Here is a 21,045-nt window from a genome sequence, read left to right on the forward strand (position 1 = left end):
TGGTGAGCGGGACAAATCAACATAGCAATCGCTTGGCAACATGGAACTGGCGGTTCCTTTGTAGGCTTTAAGATAAGATCTCTAAATTGGCTGAGTGGTCGGTCTCTCCTCGCCCTGGGACCAGCGGCCCGCAGGCTGCCCACCCAACTTAGCCAACGCCTTAATGTTCTCATCTCCTTTACTTGCATCATACCCTTAATATATTTGTGTATTATATCGCAGAATCCAAAAGGATTAGCTGCAGTGTACTATTGTCAATCCAAGATCCTAACTAGCATGCTAGTCAAACAATGCGTGTTGTGTCAAGCAGTTTAAAAAAAACAAGAAAACATCATTTTGCTAAGCTGTTTGTTTCTAAAATCAGCTCACACCATAATATTTGGGTCAAACAATCGAATCATTGAGCATTATTTGACACAAATTAAACATCCATTCATAGAATTAGCAAGATGATAGGGTGATACTAGTACAGAGGATTTTTAATCCTATGCACAGGTTTGAAATGCTACCTCAAAACCTTTTCCGCTACTGTCTAACTCTGTAACCCTTAGTTAATCTGCTGCTCTGTTTTGGCTCTCACAAAGATACTTCCCTCAGTCAGTCCTGGCTCTTATGATTTTCACATATATTAACCCCACCTTTCCTGCTGACTGGGGTTAGGAACTCCTGTACAAGACACTTTCTTATTAAATCCGTTTGCTGAAAAAAAAAAGTCTCTACTCACTCTCTGAAAGCCCTGATTGTGGGGCTGTGAAGCTGTATCAGAAAACTGAGACCAAACACATTATCCAGAACACCGGACACACACTTCATTCAGCCGAGATATGCCGTGTGTTTGGTTGCCTCTCTGATTACAACAGCCCTTCTTACAGAAGAATATAGATAGACCATAAAAATGCATAACAAAAGAGCTTACTGTCATGACCACTCACAGATACAGCTTTACTTCCCTCCCCTTTTTCCATCTATTGGGCCTTAGATATATCTACCTCCCTAAAAGATGACTAAATAATAAAGCCAACCAATATCTTCTATTCACATCAGAATCATACACCCACAGCTCAGTGAATAACAGACTCACTTGCGCAAGAATATTAGTAGAGTACACTGAAACGTTCAGATGATGTGGAAATTCGGTCAACAACTGGCACAAACCTAACTAAAGGCAGGAAGCACCCAAGGCAGCAACAGGAGCACTCTGAGATGCTAGGTGAATAGCTAGACCTAGACCTTCTCTCAAAATCTTACTATGCCCACATGAAACAGAGATAGAAGTGTAGCATTGTTCTCAAGGCATGGGTTAGTCTATTGTGGAGATGCCTGGGCCAGTGGTGTCAAATGGGCTTGTGCCAAAGTAAACTAGGATGATCTGATTTGTAGCGCACCACTACACAAGTATATCTCGATCTCATTAATTACCTATTGTATCTCTCATGCACGCATACTCGGATTCGTTTTAGGAAAGCCCCCTCTCTCTGCGATCTTCACTACTTCTGATGATAGTTGAAAAATTGGAAGCAGCAACTTTCTAACTATTCTCTCCAACTATAGGACTCGAGTACTTGGACGAGAAAGCCTGCTTAGGCTCTCAAACTAGTGCTATGGATAGTTCTGCATTCTCCCCGGTTGAGTTGTCCTCTCATTTGCCACACCTTTCCCCTTATGTGTGCTCCTCTTCATGGCCCAAACTCTTATTCTTATGTGCTTCTAACACGTTTTCTCTGCTCTTAACATACCTGTTGCATCGCATAACACCATACTATTTGCTACATCATTGTGACTGCTTGCTCCTGTCACAGCACCACAGCACGCATCCTTATTTTTTACTGTCTTCTAGGCCCTAGGTATTCTTTCTGAAGGTCTCGGTTTCTGCTCTTTGCCAGTTATTTCAAGATAGGTTTGTCGTTGCCCAGATCTAGGCATGATAACCAGTAAAAGTTAAAAGTGCAGGATTGGGACTTTTTCCTCTTTTTAAAATAAAATATTTTTATTGAATGGTAAGTGTTACCATTAAATCATTTGTTTACATTATAACTATTAGGTACGTGTTCTATTTCACCGGTTACTGGCAATGCACATAATCCCCCCCTGTAGGTGTTCCATCCTCCCCATTGTTTGAACCACTTTTTCGGACAACCTCTACGCACATATACGGTCTCTTCTGCCACCATGGCCATGTCCATATCTTTGCACCACTCCGTATGCGTGGGTGTGATGGCTACACCCCAATGTTTGGCGATGTTTCTTTTTGCCAGTAGCATTCCCAGTGTTGCCCATGTCTGTGCTGTGGGGGTCTTTTCCCTCTTAACCTAAGTTGACTGTAGTGTTACACTCCATTGCATATCGGACATAAAGGTTTGCTCAAAGGGAAAGCCTTGAGCAAAAAATCTTGTTGTTTTCAATGAGCCCAAAATTAAGTGCCTGAAGCTCCAACACTCCATGTCCCGCAATGGTACCATTCCAGCTGATGGAGGAAAGCAGATGTTAATGGAGAGTTAGGGTGCTGCTTTTTAGCAACCTATGTTAGACTATAGAGTGGGTCATTATGCAGTATTCATTGTGCACCAGACTCCTGGTTTAAACCCGATTCTAGAGGCTGCTGAGGCCAGTAAATCACCTTCTGTGGTGGCCGGGGCTAAAGGCCTAAATGTATCTAAATGTTTTCTGTAATCTGTAAATGAGCCCCGCTATTGCTTCTTTCGCGAAAAACTGACTTTAGTATAATGCCCACCTGGAAGTGTACCTTGTGGTTAGTCTGCATGTATGTGGTGATGTTCATACTTCTGTTCTGGTCGAACTCACAACCCACGATAACATGGCAATTCCAAGCAGAAATTGGTCCTGGTGGGGGGTTCAGGGGTATTGGGGAAGGAAAGACATCAGGAGGCCCTACCTGTCCCAAGTCCAGAACTTTGGTTTTTGAAGTAGGCTAACCAATTGCAGAACAACAAAGCCTGGCTATTATTAAAGACATTGAGTAACACCCAGTCCCATGCAAACATAATGTTCTTTTCTACACATTTTTGTTAATTTTGGCCTCAATGAGTCATGTTGTTTCTTGCCATAGTTTGAAAGGTGTTGGGCAAACATGGGCAAAATGGAGAGGAAAATAGTCTCTGTTTATTTATGATATGAAGAATAGGTTATGTCTGCTTAGAGGAAAGTAGTTGAAGGAGTTGTGTCAGATGTATGAGTCATGAGATATTTGACTCTAGTTTGCTGCATCTCTTTACTCCCTTACCTTTACGATCTTTCAGATTCACAGAGGCAGCAGCAGTTCGCTTAGCCGTATAATTCAGCAGTCCTATAGTGGCACCATGGAACCTGTCAGTCTCACTGGCCTGGCACCCATCCGCATGTTACTGGAGATCGGTTTGGACAAGATGAAAAAGGATTACATTAATTGCTTTATAGGTGAGTCTGCCATGTACAACTGTCACTGTAATCTCATCACTTGACTGTACCCACCTAGTGCAGAGACACAAAACCTCAAGCTGGGCCATCTCCCTGTTGGCCTTTAGGTTTTCACACTGCTCTTTTTCACAGCCTTCATTACTATCCCTGCTCTTTACTGAGAGAGCCAGTCTAAATCTGTTGTAATTTTCATTTATTTTCTATATTCTAGGTATTCCCATTTCACATTTTATATGTTTATTCATTTAGGAATGTGTTTTATTGCAAATAAGCAAATGCCAGTATTGTAGAAGTCTTTTTCATTGCAGTGTGATAATTCAGGCTTGCTTGAAGTATATTCCTGTTTTATTGTCACATGTTTTGCATTGCAATTCTACTTATTGTTTGTAAACAATGAACACGGTTTCATAGTACTTAATATCTTGGTTTCTCAGTTATTGTTTTGAAACATAAGCAATATTTCACAGAATATAAGTAAATGAGAGGTTAGTGGGGCTTGATTGTTACTTGTTTGTTCTGAGAATGTTCAGCATGAAGGCAGAATATATGAGCTACAACAAAGTGTGTTTAGGTAGCGAGGAACTTTGCTCCAGGGATTCGAGACTGAGGGTCATTTGGTAGCTGTAAACACTTTTTTTTTGCTGAAGGTTACAAAGAAGGAAAAACAACAAGAAAGTAGCCTGGTCCCAAATCAATGTTCGTGTGCCATGTTGAGCCTAGAACCTAGAATCCATTAGTGACACTTGAGTGAAGACACTGAGCTAGAAAAAATCCCATCAGCCCACCCATTTGGTGGAGTATCGTCACGTGGGAGATGTATCATGAATCCAGATGGATTCTGTAGATATGATCTTAGCCCACAGTGCTTCACTGGTGATGCTAATGGAGTGCAGTGCAGGTGAAAAAAGTGAAAGTGAATATAAAATTGACTCAAAGAACCAAAAATACGTTTATTGGGTATGGTGCTAGGGTCAAGATTAAAACAACAAAGCCCAATAGTTTTAAATAATAACTATATCGGGGCGTGATGTGGTGGGGTCGACATGTTTCAGCTAGATGGACAATTGGTCCTAGCTTTCTTCAGGACCTAGTGAATACTGCGACTGCAAATGATAAGTGAATTACAAAAAGTGATGAGCTTGTACACTTGTAATGGATAAATCCTACCAGTCACTCTGAGCCCAGATGTATACTAGTGGCAATCCAATCATGCGGTCTTTCCTAAAACAAAAGAAAGAGTGTACAACTCTATCAGAGGTGTATAATGGTATCCAGGATACAAAGAAGGCACATAGAGTCCACTACACAGTCTGGCGTATCTGCCTTTCTCGAGGTCATAGCAACTGAAACATGAACGCAGAAGCAGCATATGCGGTTTCTTTATTGAACACTGCTTCCATTGTTAAACAAGCATTTGCAATACAATAGGTCTCGCATTAGGAAAGTTTGAGCTATTGGTATTGTAAATGGCAAAGTTTTTATTTCTGTGTTGGTTTTGAAAATAGCGAAATTAATAGCTTTGTCATTTACAATGCCAATAGTTATAACTTTCGCGAATGTGACACCGCACCTCCCACAATGCAAAACAGATACCAACGCTTCAGCAAGCATGGCCCTACAGCCTCACTCGCCAGCTCACAAAGGCAGCAATCACCAGCCCTGAACACAGTAGGCAATGGGGGTCCGACAGCCCAGAGCAGGGCAGTGAATGCGAAGACAAGATTATACAGGGTGCACAAAGGAAGCATGGGGTGGCAGATGCAAACCAGAAAGTGCTGGTCACTGTTTTCCAACAAAACATTGATTTTTAAATTAATACTGAGTTATAGCACAGTGTCACTGGAGAGCAGTTACAGTACAATACCCCACCATGTAAATACACATGCACCCATAATACTTGTTTAGATTTAAACAAAACTCTGGAGGGGTAGCGTTGCACCTGCTACCATGTGTATGCAACAGAGCTCCCAAAGTTTCAGATTGCTACGTGTGACATTTTTATAATTTCAGTGTAATTATACATAACATTCAACGACTATAAGTGACACTTCCCTGTTTCTGCAAGCAAACACATGGCTGCACGTACAATTTTTGAAAATGTTTCCAATACTCCATTTCAAATACCAAATAAAATGTTGGAGATAGAACCATGTTATTTACATTTAAGGACGCAGAGACAAAGTCCCCAGGTCCAACTTTGGCAGCCGTCCTATACTGGCAAGCCTTTCAATTGGCTTCAGTTCTACAAACCAAAAAAATTGTAGAAAAGCCTTTCTCCTCCAAGCAGATGAGTAATTTTCAAAATGTGGGTCCATAAAAGCAGGTTTGCCTACCATCCGTGGACTAACGATCCAGGTATCTAACTTGATTGAAAGGTCAAATAAATTTCAAAACCTCCCGAGGCACTTTTCCAAAGCTAATTTCCCACTCGTTTTAATAAACATTGAAAATTCAACCCCCTCATTGAAAAAAAAAATCATGCCTAGAATGTTAATAAGACACGTAAGGGTTTTGCCATTTCTTACCAGCTCTGTGCGTGTTCAGAAACCAACGTATCTTCTACGGACCTTCTATCTTACAAGTGTCACAACCACTTTTGATGCGATCCCGGGACCTCAAACACCTTCCTCGATAGTTTTTGCGCACACAGCACCCGAAAGAGGAAATGCATTTATGATCTTTACAGCCGCCTCCATTCATCCACCAAGCCTTCAACAGGAAGAGCATCCAAACATCAAGGAACACAAAGGAACTGCGGCTCGTGACCGTCTCAAAAGTGCATTAAACTTAGTATTCTAACTATGCGTTTTTGGAGGAGGGTGTATTATTAAATGCATTTTACGCCAAAACCGTGCAACACCACCATTGGGAACATACGTTTTCGGGGGATGTGGGGGCTGGGGGGAGGAGACGAAGACTATGAAGATTCCATTGAACAATCTCCGCTCCGCTTCCCTGCAGCGTCTGGCGTGACTATTTTACTGAAAAAAAGACAAAGCTGGTGAAATTCTCAAGTGTGGGTCAATGATTATATGAACTCATAAGATGAATGGCTGCCGAGACCAATAAAAATTCACCGCCGCAGCCCGGCTTGAACAGGAAGCCAGGCAACCTGTGTTGGGACGGGGGCGGGGCCGCAAAAAGACAGGAAGCAGACGGGAGCCTACCCCGCGCTCCTGTGCTGAAGCGCTCCTGTGCCCGTCAGCCGGGAGATTTGCGTTTCAGCTAGCGGGGCTCCCGTGCTCGTGGAGAGCCCCGCCTGCTGCTGAGGATGACCCGCTGCCTGCCGAGGGAGAGAGGAACAAACGAAAAGAACTCGGTGAGTGGGGTGGGGTGTGCACGCGTGTGTGTGTGCGCAAGTGTGTCTGTGCGCGTGTGTGCCTGTGTCTGTGCGCGTGTGTCTGTGTGTGTGTGTGTGTATGTATGCCTGCGTGCGTGTGTAGAAAGAGCCGATGACTGGTGGGGGGAAGCGAGCGTGTGTTTCAGTCTGTGTGGTGGCTGGCTGTGTGCGCACGCGTGGACGGAGCCGACGTGCGCGTTCGCGCACCCAAATCCAGGAGAAAAGCTAGTAACACACGCTTGTCCCCATTCCCTCGAGTCAGGCAACTAAAAGGCTCCTGCTGGACGCATCCTTCGGATGCAGTACCAGCGAGCCCTAAAAAGGTATGAGGGTGTGAGCCAGTGCTAAGTATAGCTTAGTTACCTGGCCTACCTGTCCATATCCTGTCAACTGATTTGATGACTGTATGCTATGTGCCTTATTTGATACTTTCGCCGCAAAAATAAAATTAAAAAAAAAAAAAAAGTATAGCTTAGTTAGCTAAGTGAAAGGAAGGTTGGTGGATTCAGAAATTCCTAACAGTGGTGTTATAAAGTTACAAGATTTTCTGTTGCTGTTGTTTTTTTTATAATAATTTGTCTTCATATTGTGTGCACTAGGACTTTTAGCAAAATCTTAAATTGTGTTCCTAGCTCCCTAGTGTTCTTGCATCTGCCTAACCATGATGAAATGGTTGTAATTCCACAGCCATTCCTGTGAAGTTTCATAGGACACCTCAAACATGTAATAGTCAATGGATTCAGGAGGGCTGCAGTTCCTTCGATACTCTGTCTCATGTTGCCACATTGACTGAGTCCTTAGTACAGAGGGTTTAGAGAGCTATCTACTGAGCTGTATTCTGTACGCTCCCAAAAACTTAAGCCCACACCCGCCTTCCATGTCGTCTGACTCCCAATGTAGCCCTCTTCCTGCAGATCTATGCCATGTTCTCTAAACGTTGGTACCCAGTTGAACCTATTGGTGAGGACTGTGTGTTTCTACTCCTCCTCAGTCTATGTATTTTCCATCATTGCATTTGTGATGTGTGCTCTAATAGGCTCCCTTGTGACACACGTCCTTTGGAGCTAGCCAACATCATCACAGTGCAGAGTCTCAGATGAGGCGAGATGTTCTGTGACTACCAAACGCCTTTAATAGATAGCTGCCTGAATATGACATTATTATGAACCTCTGTTTGAACTTACTAAAGATAAAACTGGAGTCCTCAAATTATAACTTTCAAACCCTCTGCTTTTGTTCCTCCATAAATCGGATGAGCATTAATTTGGAAAAATGCACTGCGGGGGTTATGGGCTTCTCCTGCTTGGTGGAAAATGTCTGTCTTTCGTGCAGGTTTCAGGATTGGAGGTTTTCGTGTTCCTTTACTCGCTGTTTCATTCGAATGTGTGATTGAGACCTCGTTACAGGGGGTACAATCTAAAAATCCCATTACAATTTATGTATTACGAGGGAAACTTCACTTTGCGTAATCATGTGACAATCCACCAATATTGGAATGCTATAGTATAAATGTGTTCCTCAAATTAGTTTGAAATCTATTTACTAAAAATGGTCCTGCTCAATAGGTTTCCAATTCTCTATTAACTGTGAATAATCTCAATGCGATATTTTCCTATTTGCTGCTCTGGTGTATTGAACTTGCCTGTTCTTTCCACAGGTCAAGAACTAGCGACTCTGAATTACTTGGTGAGATCTTTTATTATTCAGAATGTGTGTGTGATTTACATTTTTGTTTTTTTCAGTAAAGAAGGCTATTCTGTGTCTGCCATGCAACTTCATATTTTTCTATCCCAGAACTACCAGCCACACGCTTCTTGCTTGACTGTGGTCCACGGTACGCACTTGCACTCCTTGGCAGGCATTGGTACACATTTAACCACTTGTTTTTTTTAGCAGTACTCACTGCAATAACGCTTTTAGTTTAGGGTCCTAGGACCACTACATCCTGTTTGCCCCTTCCCAAAGTTTTTAATCATCCCCACTCCCCCTACCAATAAAGGAACACCGGGATGTAAACAAGGGATTTTTATTTGATGTAAAACCCCCTCTTTAAAGACTTCTTTAAAGAGCTCCCTGGAACATGGTTGAGCCCACCCTGACCCATGGGAGTCAGGGTGAACCTGATGATGAAGCATGCCACTACTAGAGGGAGTGAGGGTTATATATAAAGGAGTTTTCTTCCTCTCCCCACTGCCTAAGGGCAGTGGAGTATAGATATCTCTCTCTACTGTTGTTCATAAGGGAGGATACTATTTGAAGTAAGGTTATTACAGTGGGAATATGTATCCCCTTTCCTTTCAGTTTTGAAACGTTCTCTATACCCTCTTTCGGTTCTGGAATATCCCTCCGGAACCTTAGGTGTTAAAAGCAGTCCTCACTGCACCTATCAGTCTCGTCCACTGTCCATATTCTAGGACTCAGTCTGGTCTAGGTATACATTGCTGCTCTCAGTCTGTTCCACAGCACACAGTCTAGATGAGTCTATTCCGCAGTCCCCACTGCAAGGCTATGTCTTTTTTTATAATGGACACTGTAGATCTACATCGTGTTCACTGTACTCATTTCAGGTCTCAGACAGGTTTGTGGTATAAACTGAAAGACTCAGTGTGGTCAACATTAAACACTGCACTACTGGTCTATAGTACAACCTGTAGCTGCAGGCTGGTTCTGGGGAGGCTGCAGACTTCGCACAGTCATCAATCTGTTTCATGGTACGCATAGAGCTATCGATCTAGTCCATATTACAGACCCTTCTTTGGGATGACCACCATTTGGCAATACCATTGGGGGGAATGTAAAATCATCGCAACGCCTTGAAAACACTGAAGTTGAGTTACATCTAAACATGCAGTGCAATGTTTGGGCTGTCGTATGTCCAATTTTTGCTTGCTGCAAGACGGAAACCCTTATAAGCTGTGCCATACCTTTCGCAAAACCTCTGCATCTTTAGCCTCTTGCACCCAAGCGTGCTGGGTTTCATGTTCACTTGTCTCTCGCTCTTGCAGGACTACTTCATCTCGACCTCCGTGGATCTTCAAGAGCAGGTGCACCGCGTGCGCAAACTACACCACATGCTGGAAATTGTGGTGGTCTGCAGCGTCTTCCTCGCCCTAGGCCACGAGAACCTCTTCCCGTTGACACAGTAAGAGCTCTCTTTGAAACTCGTTTCCTTGGGCAGGTGATTGTTCCAGGTTTAGCCCGGGTTAGGGCATGTCCTGCTTCTCTAATGACAGATTCAACCGGACACCCCTTAAGCTTTAGGACTCAAACCATGTAAAATTGCATTTCAAAGTGGGAAATGTGTCTGTGCCTGTTTAAAATTTGCTACATACCTCTTGTTGGCTACTTGTGAAGGGACTCTGCCTGTAGGTTATGACACGGATGTCCAGTAGTTACCCAAGAGGGTCGGATTCTGGTCAGAATTTTCATGATGTATGTGAATCCAATTTAGTTTCATCTATTTATTTTTATTTATTTATTTTGAAAGTTTTATATAGCGCAAACAAGATCTTTGCAGATATCAGAGCGCTTTACAATGCAGTGAATACTAACAAGAGAGTGAAAAGCAGGTCATTAGGGAGTAAAATAGAACAGGTACAACAATATTGCAAATATTCCAAATAAATGAGTGCATAGATAGTCAGGTAAGACAAAAATACAGGTAAAACACCTAGTCGTAGGGTTCGAGCGGAATAATACAGATCAGTGCAGAGTCTTTACAGATCCACATTAATAGGTCAAATGTATTTGGCCATGAAAATAGCTTTTACTTCTTTCTTAAAAAGTGTGAAGGAGGAGATGAGCCTGGTTTCAGGAGGGAGTGAGTTCCAAATCCTGGGTGCCATTCCTGAGAAAGAGCGTTTATAAGTTTTTTCCTTCCGGAATCTTCGAGGTTTTAGCAGAAGATTGTTTGTGCCTCTAGTGTTTCTAGAGCCGCCAGAGATTGACAGCTTCTTAGTGAGGTATCCGGGAGAGCTCAGGTGTACAGCCTTGTATGTCATGCAGGCTATTTTCAGATGTATTCTGGCTTCAAAAGGCAGCCAGTTCAAGGATTTCAAGTCAGGGGAGATATGCGATTGTTTTTTTGACCCAGTGATGAGTCTCGCTGCAGCGTTTAGAGAAGCTCTTAAGGGTGCAGTAGTCGTTAGCGGGAGACCGCAGAGGGCGATGCTGCCGTATTCAATTCGTGGGATTACTAGTGCTTGTGCTGCAGTTTGGAAGTCTTTGGCTGGCAGGAAGGGTTTAAGTTTCCTCACGGTATTGATTTGGAAGTTCGCTCCCTTAGTAGCCTTGCTGATATGATGCTGCATGTTGAGATTGGAGTCGAGAGTTATGCCTAGAGATTTTGCTGAATCCACTATGGTGGGTTGGACATTGAGTGCAGTTAGCTGTTTAAGCCAGGTTTGAGTGGTAGAGATCTTCGCGGGAGGTGAGATCAGAAGGAACTCTGTTTTCAGAGCATTGAGTTTGAGATGATTGTCGGCAAGCCAGGATTGGGTGTTTCTGATCATTGAGTTCAGGAGTAAGATGTCATTGGGGGATTGTAATTTGAGATATAGTTGGGTGTCATCTGCGTACATGTGAAAAAGTACATTGGATGCTTGTAGCAAGGTGGTGAGAGGTTCCATAACTAGGTTGAACAAAGTTGGTGATAGGGAGGATCCTTGGGGGACTCCTAACGAAACAGGTATTGGCGAGGAAATCTGGTTGTTACTCTTGAATTTCTGCGACCTGTTGTGTAAAAAGGAGGTGAACCACTTGAGAACAGTCCCAGATATACCCATTCTTGTGTTCAAAAGTTCAAGTAAATTCTCATGTTTAACAGTGTCGAATGCTGAAGAGAGATCAAGAAGGATGAGGAGGCAGGTATCATTTTGATCTAGGATTTGAAGGGCGTCGTCAATTATGTGAGTCATAGCAGTTTCAGTACTGTGTCCTGCTCAAAAGCCTGATTGATGGGGGTTGAGGAGATCAAACTGATCAATGTTTTTTAGTCAGTTGTAGTTGTGCGCATTTTTCCAATAGTTTGGCGAGAGTGGGAATATTGGTGATGGGACGGTAGTTGTTTAGGTCGGATGGGTCGGCGGTAGGTTTCTTTAGTAAAGGAGTGACTTGTCCAACTTTGAGGGAGTCAGGGATGGTTCCTTGTTGTAGCAAGCTATTGATAATTTTGGTCCAGAGTGGAAGGAGCAGTGGGGTGAAATCTTTGACAGCGTTAGCAGGGAGGGGATCCGTGAAGTGATTGGAAGGTTTCAAGGTGCTGAGCAGTTTGCCTATCACCTGCAAATGCATCATAATACCTAATGGCGCTGTAACCCCATTAAATAGACTTATTGTTTAAAAAGGTTATGTCGATATCTTGAATATGACATTACCCAGCCCTAAGAGACTTATGTTGGACACCAGTGGCTTAAGATATGATTCTGAATCACTCCTTGTGGGAGGAGCCGAGCCGGGCGGTCAAGCTCCATCTCGGCTCCCGGCTCCGGCGCTGCTCGGGAGCCTGGCCTGGCGGTTCCCAAGTGGCCCACAGGCTGTTTTCGGCACCACACGAAGCGGAAGGTGCAGGGCACCTGCGGGGCTGCTCCGATCGCCCCTGGTGCCGCTGTAGCGGCTGGATCGGTCTGGAGACACGAGGAGAAGACGGCCGCGGGCAAAATGGCGGTCGGAGCCCTGATGAGTGCGCCGAGGACCGCAACTCTCTGTGGGAGGTACGCTTGACGATCGATTCTGAGAGACCTCTGAGAATCCTCTAGTTGAGGATAGTATTCCGGGGTCCTCGGTAGCGGCAAGACACCGGGGGCGGCCCCGGTTACAATCTGCCTTCCCACGCCTGCCTGACCTTAAAATGGCGGCCGGGTGGGACTTGTAACTATCGGACGGCGCCTCTACTTGACCATCGGGTCCCAGCGCTTACTGCCTCTCCCATAGGCAACCCCGCAAGCTCTCTTTGTGTTTCATACCTGCGGGGGTGAGCCCTCGTCAAGGATCCCTGGCAGTAACCCTCGCCTGCATCTACCTCTAGTGCGATCTACCGGACATTTGCAGTGCCTTATCGGGAGGTGCCCACCCGACGACAACAACCCGGGAGGTAGGGTCGCTGGCTGCTCGCTGATTCCTAGCGGAACCTCCGCTAACATATCTGGGCAGGGGGGTGCACAACTGGCCCCTAGTGCTCCTTGCAACTCGCCAATGGACCTAAGCTTTGGACCGCCAGTGACCGCAGAGCGAAGATAGGGCCTGCTCTTAACATGCCTGGGCAGCGCCCCATGGCCAACGCGTGACCGCACCAACACCTCCACCACCTTGTGCACCCTCACACCCACCGAGCCGGATGACCGCAGGCTCCCCAAGATGGCGACGTGTGGGTCCCCAAGTTGGCGACGCACCTGCGAAAACAACGAGGTTTCCTGAAGTCTGTCACGTGACATGACCAGTGCGAGCCGCCTAAATCCAAAATACTAGACTATCACCAAGCGCGGAGAGAAACTTGGAGACAGAGAGCTCACTTGGTTGCTGCTGGGATTGAGATTTCCGTCATGACTTCAAACAAATTAGTTGTAAAGGGACAGCTGAAATTCCAGGAGCCTAGTCCCGACAGCTCGACGACTTCGGAGGGCTGGAAGAGGTCCCCCGCTACACGGCGGAGGAGGGCACTGGACATCGAATGCTGTCTTATGTAAAGCGCTTTGATAACCTAATCGGTTCAAGATCCTGAAATGTGCAACGTAACTGATTCTATGTAAACTGCTGTGATAACATGTAACGGAACTGGTGCTATGTAAAGCGCTCTGATAACCTAATCGGTTCAAGTTCGCGCTATAGAAAACTCTAAAAATAAATAAAAAAATAAAATAAAAAAAACTTGAGCCGATACATTGTCAATCCTTAGTAAACCATGCGATGTATTTTCACTGCTTAGTTTTTCAAATGTAAAATGCAGGATTCATTACCAAATCAATTCTTTTTGTCATTGGTGAGTCCGTATAAATGATGCAAAGTGTGGTAGCAAGTCTAAGCTGGAAATATAGGTAGTAGCGTGTGCGTGGTCAGTTAGCAGGCAGGACATTAAGCGCACTAGAGAGGCCTGGTGCCCTTGTGTGCTTCGAATTAATACCTTTCTTCACTTATTCGAACACATTTTTACCTTCAGTTCCACCGTTGATTTTCTGTTAACTTGCTGATGATGCAAACCCCCCATTGCCCACAACCCACTCTGTGCCCATGCTAATGTCATTTAAGTGCACTGGCCCTTTTGTTGCCTAAACTTTTTTGCTATGTCTGGACTGAAACATATTTATTTAACCTTCTAGGTCTTGCATTAAATACTACAAAGAGAACCCGTGGAACGAGAGGCACGTCTTCCAGCTGCCCGTCAGGCAGAGTGTGGTCAGTTCCTTCTACCAACAGTAAGACATCCTTCCTTGTTATACTGCCGGCTGATAAGTGTGTTATAGGATAATTACCGGAAGAGTGCTTGAAGTTTATGTACTGATGTAGTTATTTTGTAACTTGTGCGGAAGGTGCGCTTCTCTAGATTTTGGCTAGTGCTAAATTCTGTGCCCGAGGCGGTATTAAAAACTGTGAAAAGCAGCGTTTTCAATGGTTTTCTTGATATTCTGTGTTTGGGGCCTTGCATCTCATTCTGATTGGTCACCGACCTATAGTGAGTAAGTAGATCCTTGCATCCTCAGTCAAGACTTCATTTAGCGCATTCTTTCAGAATACCTGCTGTCGAGGCACTCTGCTCTAGTCACGGGTGGAGCGATCTTTGCAGCTGGTCCTCTGTCAGTAGGTAGGCCAGGCCCCACTTATTCTTCTGTCCCTCTCTGCCCTTCTTTAGTGCTCATCCGCAGACATGGCGAGTGGAGATCATCAGTGGACACGGGCAGAATGAGGTGAAGACCATATGGCAGCTGAGTTCCAAGCCCCCCGTGGATCACGTGGCCTTCAACATGCCAGGTACACTTGTTCATGAGCACGCCTGCGCGACTTATCAAGGTAGTGAGAAAGGGGGGTCCCAGCAATCAGCAATAAATTAAAACTATTGAATACCAATAGAAAAAGAAAAACTTAATTGGCCTGCACTGTTGTTTATTCACAATGTAGGCATACGTTAGTCATCATCAATTTAAATACACAATCACAAATTGTTCATAGTGCCCCTGGAAGGGAGGGAAGTGATATAGTGCAAGGTAGTGTGGGTATAGGATAGTGACAATATAAAAGACGGCCAAATAGCCTCACTGTACTATGTATCAAAATCAGACATAGACAAAGAAAAAGACCATTGGTTCAATACATCATTAGGTAAAGGTCATGCTCCACATATCACATTAAATGACTAAATCATGGGGTGAAGCTGAATAAACATAAAAGCTGTCGACGTTTTGACCCTCTAAAAATTGCAGGCGTTAGTTGTAACCTTGCTTCGGGGTCTTCATCAGGACGGGGACGGGGCAGGCAACCAAGGGTTGCTCGTCTCCAAGATGGATGTTGGGATTGAGAACACTTTCAAAAGAAGAATTGCTTCAGGTCATAATATAATGATGTAAGGCGGCCCTCAAGTAGGAGTTAGAGATGTAGTAGACACTCAAGTTCGGGGCAGAGTTAGGTGTTACCGGAGCGGGTTGTCGCGTCGTCGGGAATTCACCGTCGGGGGCGGAGTGAATCTGTCTGTGTACCGACTCATGTTCAGTAATGGTGGTCGCCATTACTGAACGCGAGTCGGTATACAGACAGATTCAGTAATGGTGGTCGCAATTACTGAACGCGAGTCGGTATACAGACAGATTCACTCTGCCCCTGACGGTGAATTCCCGACGACGCGACAACGCGCTACGGTAACACCGAACTCAGCCCCGAACTTGAGTGTCTACTACATCTCTAACTCCTACTTGAGGGCCTCCTTACATCATTATATTATGACTAGGGCTCCCGGTTTTATGGTATTTATTTTTTTACCATTTCCGTCTGTATTTATCCATATTTATTTTTGGGTCATTTTATCTGTATATATCCGCATTTATTTTTGGAGCAAGCAAGGTCAGACTCTGGAGCTAGTATTTTTCCATGTTTATTTTAATAGACAGTGCACACGTTTGTTATCGGTTCCGCTATATTTATATAGACGCCAAATTAAGTGAATACAATACATTTATGAGCTGTTGCTGTGTTACAATATTGAAAACACTATGTCACTAGCCATGATTATTAGATGTAAACACATTTAAAATTTCGACGAGTGCACCTGTGCACTGTCAGTGACCTGGCCAAAGAGGACATGAAAGAACTGACAGCTTTCATGATAATTTAGATATTTTGGGTGCCTCCTTACTCTTATTGCCAGTTCCATGCACCTCTCTGCAGCATGCTCTGTGGTTCATTTTCAAAATGACAGTTTCAGAATCTTTAATATTTAATGCCATGCCAAATGAATGTTTTGTTCGCAGGCTTCCACTCTGTCAACTTGAACAAATCCTTACGTATCAGTTACTTCATTGTATGGGCTCAAGCATAAACATTGTTTATCTTAGGGTTTGGGAAGGCACAGACTTACACAACAATGCTATGAATATGAACATAATTCAATTTACCATCTTTCGTGTAAATATTGTTTATAGGCTATATTGTGTTTTGCTTTTAGTAAATAAGATTTCAAGACTCGGTGACCATTTGGCTAATGACTTATTATTGCCACACTTCCAATAAGCAGTTTAAAAAAAAAGAAAATAACTGAAGCCGCAGGGAAAAGAAAGGATTGAAGGAGTTTTAGAATGCTTTGTCACCCTGCCGATCCTCACAATCTATCCTGCAATCAACTCGTTAGCGCCGTCACCGGCCTCCATTAAGAGCAAACAGTGAAACAAAAGGGCTATGGTGGGCAGGCCAGAGGTCAATACAAGACCCTCATAGGAACGAATTCCGGCGCGTGATCAAAGATTAATGGCCCCAGCAGGTGTTAATGTGGGTAGGCACACACTGAAATCAGGAAGAGCTGCGAGGCAACCACTTGGCTGGAGCACAGTTTGCCAAACAATTCTCTGATTCCGGTTTGGTCGTATTTTTCCATTTCTATTTATAAATACAGACGGAAGAAAAATATTTTTCCGTCTGTATTTATGTGTAAAAATCAGTTTAAACGGAAAACCGGGAGCCTTAATTATGACCTGAAGTAATTCTTCTTTTGAAAGTGTTCTCAATCCCAACATCCATCTTGGAGACGAGCAACTATTGGTTGCCTGCCCCGTCCCCGTCCTGATGAAGACCCCGAAGCAAGGTTACAACTAACGACTGCAATTATTAGAGGGTCGAAACGTCGACAGCTTTTATGTTTATTCAGCTTCACCCCATGATTTAGTCATTTAATGTGATATGTGGAGCATGACCTTTACCTAATGATGTATTGAACCAATAGTCATTTTCTTTGTCTATGTCTGATTTTGATACATAGTACAGTGAGGCCATTTGGCCGTCTTTTATATTGTCACTATCCTATACCCACACTACCTTGCACTATATCACTTCCCTCCCTTCCAGGGACACTATGAACAATTTGTTATTGTGTATTTAAATTGATGATGACTAACGTATGCCTACATTGTGAATAAACAACAGTGCAGGCCAATTAAGTTCTTCTTTTTCTATTGGTATTCAATAGTTTTAATTTATTGCTGATTGCTGGGACCCCCCTTTCTCAGTACTGATACTACCCAGGTCCCAGTGACTACGTTTGGGTGAACCCTTTGCTATATCTGACTTATCAAGGTGGCCCTTTATATTTCATTTGTATTTTCCATTTGTCAGAAAACTGGTGGATTGGTCTCCAGGGTGGCGGAAAGTTTTACTCAGTCGGGACTGCAGGGCTGGAACAGGTTGAGAGTTTGCCTGCCATTGATGTGCATTGTAAGAAGGCTTTTCCTGGACATGTAATAGATTCTGAACTAGCCCCATTGGTATTTCAGAGGGCCCACCCCTACCGGCCTTGTGGGAAATCGGATTCCATTTTAGGCCGTTATACCCCTGTCTTAGCACCACTCACCGAATGGAGAGCTGTTTTCAGAGGCCTTCGTGCAATGAATCATTGGTGGGAAGCAGCAGTTTGTGTACTGTTAACATTATCATTTTGTTCCTGCAGATGTAACCATGGAAAACACTGTTATTGGCGATAGTGATGAGCCCTTGTATTTCACAACCCTGGTCACCTGCAGCCAGTTGCACTTCACATGAACCAGGTAAGATCTTTCAATAAGCTCTCCTGTTTCCATCCATCGCAAACAAGCCAAATCTATTTGAAAAAAGTAGTTAATATTTGTCCTATGGTTGAGAATCTAAGTCACTGTGATGTCCTGAAGCCTCCTCCTGCGGAGCATGAAGAAGAAGCTGTACATTGTTCACTTTTAAGTAGGCTTCATGGGTTTAGAAAGTACAGACACTGGTGCCCACAAGGAGCAGTAGGTGTTAATGGCTCATCTTCTGCCTTCATCTGCCCCACGCTACGCTCATAGGCACAATGCCTGTGTCGTCTCATTGAGTAAAGACTATAATTATTCAGACCTTGGCAGAGCGATACATGTCACCAGGGCTTTAAGTGGGATGAATAAACTGGGGGGGTCTCTCAAAGGGGCGTGGTCAATTTAATTAATGGCGTGGTTTAAAAACACACAGGCTAAAAATCTGTGCTTAGCATAGTGCACCGGCCTACTTGTATTTTGCTGCTTCTATCATTGAATGCAGATATGAGATACAACAAGTAACATCATACCTACAAGAAGTCAGGACTATTGGCTGTGTCAATGGTTGTTTGTTGTATAAGATAAATAAGCAGCAACTATAGCTTGTATATAATATTGCAAACGCTTCCACTTAAAGCCCTGTTGACACGACGACGATGTTGCTGCGCCTGAGTTTCAAAAAGAGAAGAGAAATACAGAGAGGAAATGACTCTTTTTAAAGGATTTTCCCTTCGCCTACAGCACTCACCAGGCATGACGTCATGTCGTAACTTCTCCACTAGCGAGAAGTGAGCAGTGTGAGCACGCACAAATCCGATGTGCCGCATGACCACCTGTGCCAGGGCACAAAACAGAGCCCGATACAGACCCGTTTCGAGGCCCCCTTTAAAAAACTGCTGGTGCTCAGATCCGGTGGGACCTGGCCTACTTAAAGCCCTGCATGTCACACGATCGAATGCATCTTCTCGTTTAAAGACCAAAAGAGTGAAAACTCAAAGGGTACTAGATCAGACCAAACCTGTAAAACACACCATACGCTCAGAACAACTCCAGCATCTACTCGCACAACCTAAAACTGAGCTGGACCTAAATTATTCTGGTTACACCATTAATCCACAAACCTTCATAAACGTAAACCAGGGAACAAATCAAGTTTAACCAGTCTCACAACTCCTCACACTTTACTTCCTATATAGCTACACCTAGTTTACTTTAACTGCATACACGCTTAAAGCAACAACTCCACTCCAAATATTCATAATAGGCACTCAGTAAAATACTTTTGCTCCCACACGCACCCGGGATAACCTCAAAAAGTGCGGTCTACGGGGCAAACCGCTATTTGGTTAAATGACACAGTGCAGACCAAGGTATAGGATCTATGAATTTGATTAAGGTTATTGGTTTTTCAATGTTTAATAGACCCTAATTCCCTTTAATATGGTCATAGTCTTTGAATTGGTACAGAAAGGTGTCTAGTTAATCCTTACGAATCATAATGGGTTTATCAAATGTTTTACACCGTATTGCCTGTCCTAGAGGACCAGGTTGCAGCGCATTTCTTTGTATCAATGTCTTGCCTTGTGTGCCACTTCATTACTTATTTTATTATGGGGTGTAGTATTAATGATCAATTCCTCGCTTAAAGAATTTTAAGTACAGATCAATTTCCCGGTGTGGGGTCTGCAAGTGAGATTTAGTTGCTGTTGGAAAATCTTGCCAACGACCTAATAGTGGTGTATGCTCTAGGAGTTTTATAGTTTTTTTTATGAGCATCCTGAGGCAGCACACCCTTGATTGACAATGTTCAGTTATTAGGACAGTCTTTACAGTGTTTCTCCTTCGAATGCACACTTCTTCTTAAGGCACAATGCACTCACTCACTCGCCTTTTCTCGTTGCTGTTGTCTCAACTGCCTAATAAAAGGTGAATGACAACTCTTTTTAGTCACATTCTACCTTATTAAAGCAAAGTGAGCGTTATGTAGAAAGAGGCCACTTTTTCATAAATTCGAATTTGATTACTTAGGAATCCGCCTATCACACAATTTGCAGTGGGCCCCTCACTTAGATAAAATGTTGTTAGCCCACAAGAGGGTAACTGGGGCCCTTCTGAAGGAACAACGTTCTTGTGCCATAAGACCCATAGCTCCTGTCATTGACATATACGTAGCAAAGGGAGTTAGTTCTGCTCTATTCGGGGCAGAATTATGGGGTTCATGTAAAATCAATGAACTGGCAAGCTCTGAAAGGAAGTTCTGCAGGGCAATCATGTCACTCCCACAAGGTACTCCCACAACTCCACTAATGCTTGACCTAGGCTGTCGACCTATTGAAGACCTAGCAAGGTTTAGACCTCTACTTCTATGGGCCCGGTTGTGGAGAGTCCCGGAGCTCGCGAACTATGCGAAAGGGCTTTCTGAAATAATGGCTCTGCCAGGATGGCATAAAATCAAATGGCTAAAAGACATGAAATCCCTTTTGTGCCACTTGGGCATAAGCGAAGCCTGGACTAACAAATCATCTCCGCCAAAGGCAGTACTTAAGAACTTGTATTGGAGTTGGATTCTGAATAAAAGGAGCACTGATCACACGTTGGGCAGATTGACAGAGGACTTTTTGAGTTTTAAGGACTTACCAATTCGGGAACTCGACTTAGACATTATTGAGAAACCACTTGATAGGTCCTTATACTTTAAATGTAGAACTGGAACATTACCTCTGCATTCTTTTACATGTCGGTGGAAACAGCCAACTCTGACCACAGATCGATGCCCTTTGTGTCCACACAAACAGGAGTCAGTGGCACACTTTATGTTTGAGCGTCAAGAGTATGCCAAACCAAGAAGAAAATGGCTTAAGAATTTGTCGTATGTTGGGGACTAGGTACCACGCTGAGGCACTCCGTATTTTAATGTCAGACTCACGTTCACTCTGTTTGTACTCTTTCAAAATTTCTATTGTGGGCCTGGCGCATTAGGAGCAAAAGGCTAAAAGAAAAAGTTTAATCTTCTTTTTAATCAAAACTTTTATGAAATGCTTCTTTTAATGGAAAAGC

The 21,045-nt window shown here is 43.8% G+C and overlaps 1 protein-coding gene across 2 annotated transcripts in view; it reads left to right on the plus strand.

Annotated features, from left to right (window-relative positions):
* The window catches only part of ZWILCH (zwilch kinetochore protein), a 405,441-nt gene that overhangs the window by 338,724 nt on the left and 45,672 nt on the right, over nucleotides 1-21,045 (plus strand). For both annotated transcript variants that reach the window (XM_086957998.1, XM_086957999.1), the window contains 6 exons: nucleotides 3,258-3,414; nucleotides 8,412-8,440; nucleotides 9,760-9,896; nucleotides 14,068-14,163; nucleotides 14,598-14,716; nucleotides 17,892-17,988. In XM_086957998.1, the coding sequence (XP_086814124.1) occupies nucleotides 3,258-3,414; nucleotides 8,412-8,440; nucleotides 9,760-9,896; nucleotides 14,068-14,163; nucleotides 14,598-14,716; nucleotides 17,892-17,983 (630 nt within the window). In that variant the 3' untranslated portion in view covers nucleotides 17,984-17,988. The remainder of the gene's footprint in view (nucleotides 1-3,257; nucleotides 3,415-8,411; nucleotides 8,441-9,759; nucleotides 9,897-14,067; nucleotides 14,164-14,597; nucleotides 14,717-17,891; nucleotides 17,989-21,045) is intronic.

This window comes from Lissotriton vulgaris, chromosome 2_1 (assembly GCF_964263255.1).
Source record: "Lissotriton vulgaris chromosome 2_1, aLisVul1.2, whole genome shotgun sequence".
Classification (NCBI taxonomy): Eukaryota; Metazoa; Chordata; class Amphibia; order Caudata; family Salamandridae; genus Lissotriton; species Lissotriton vulgaris.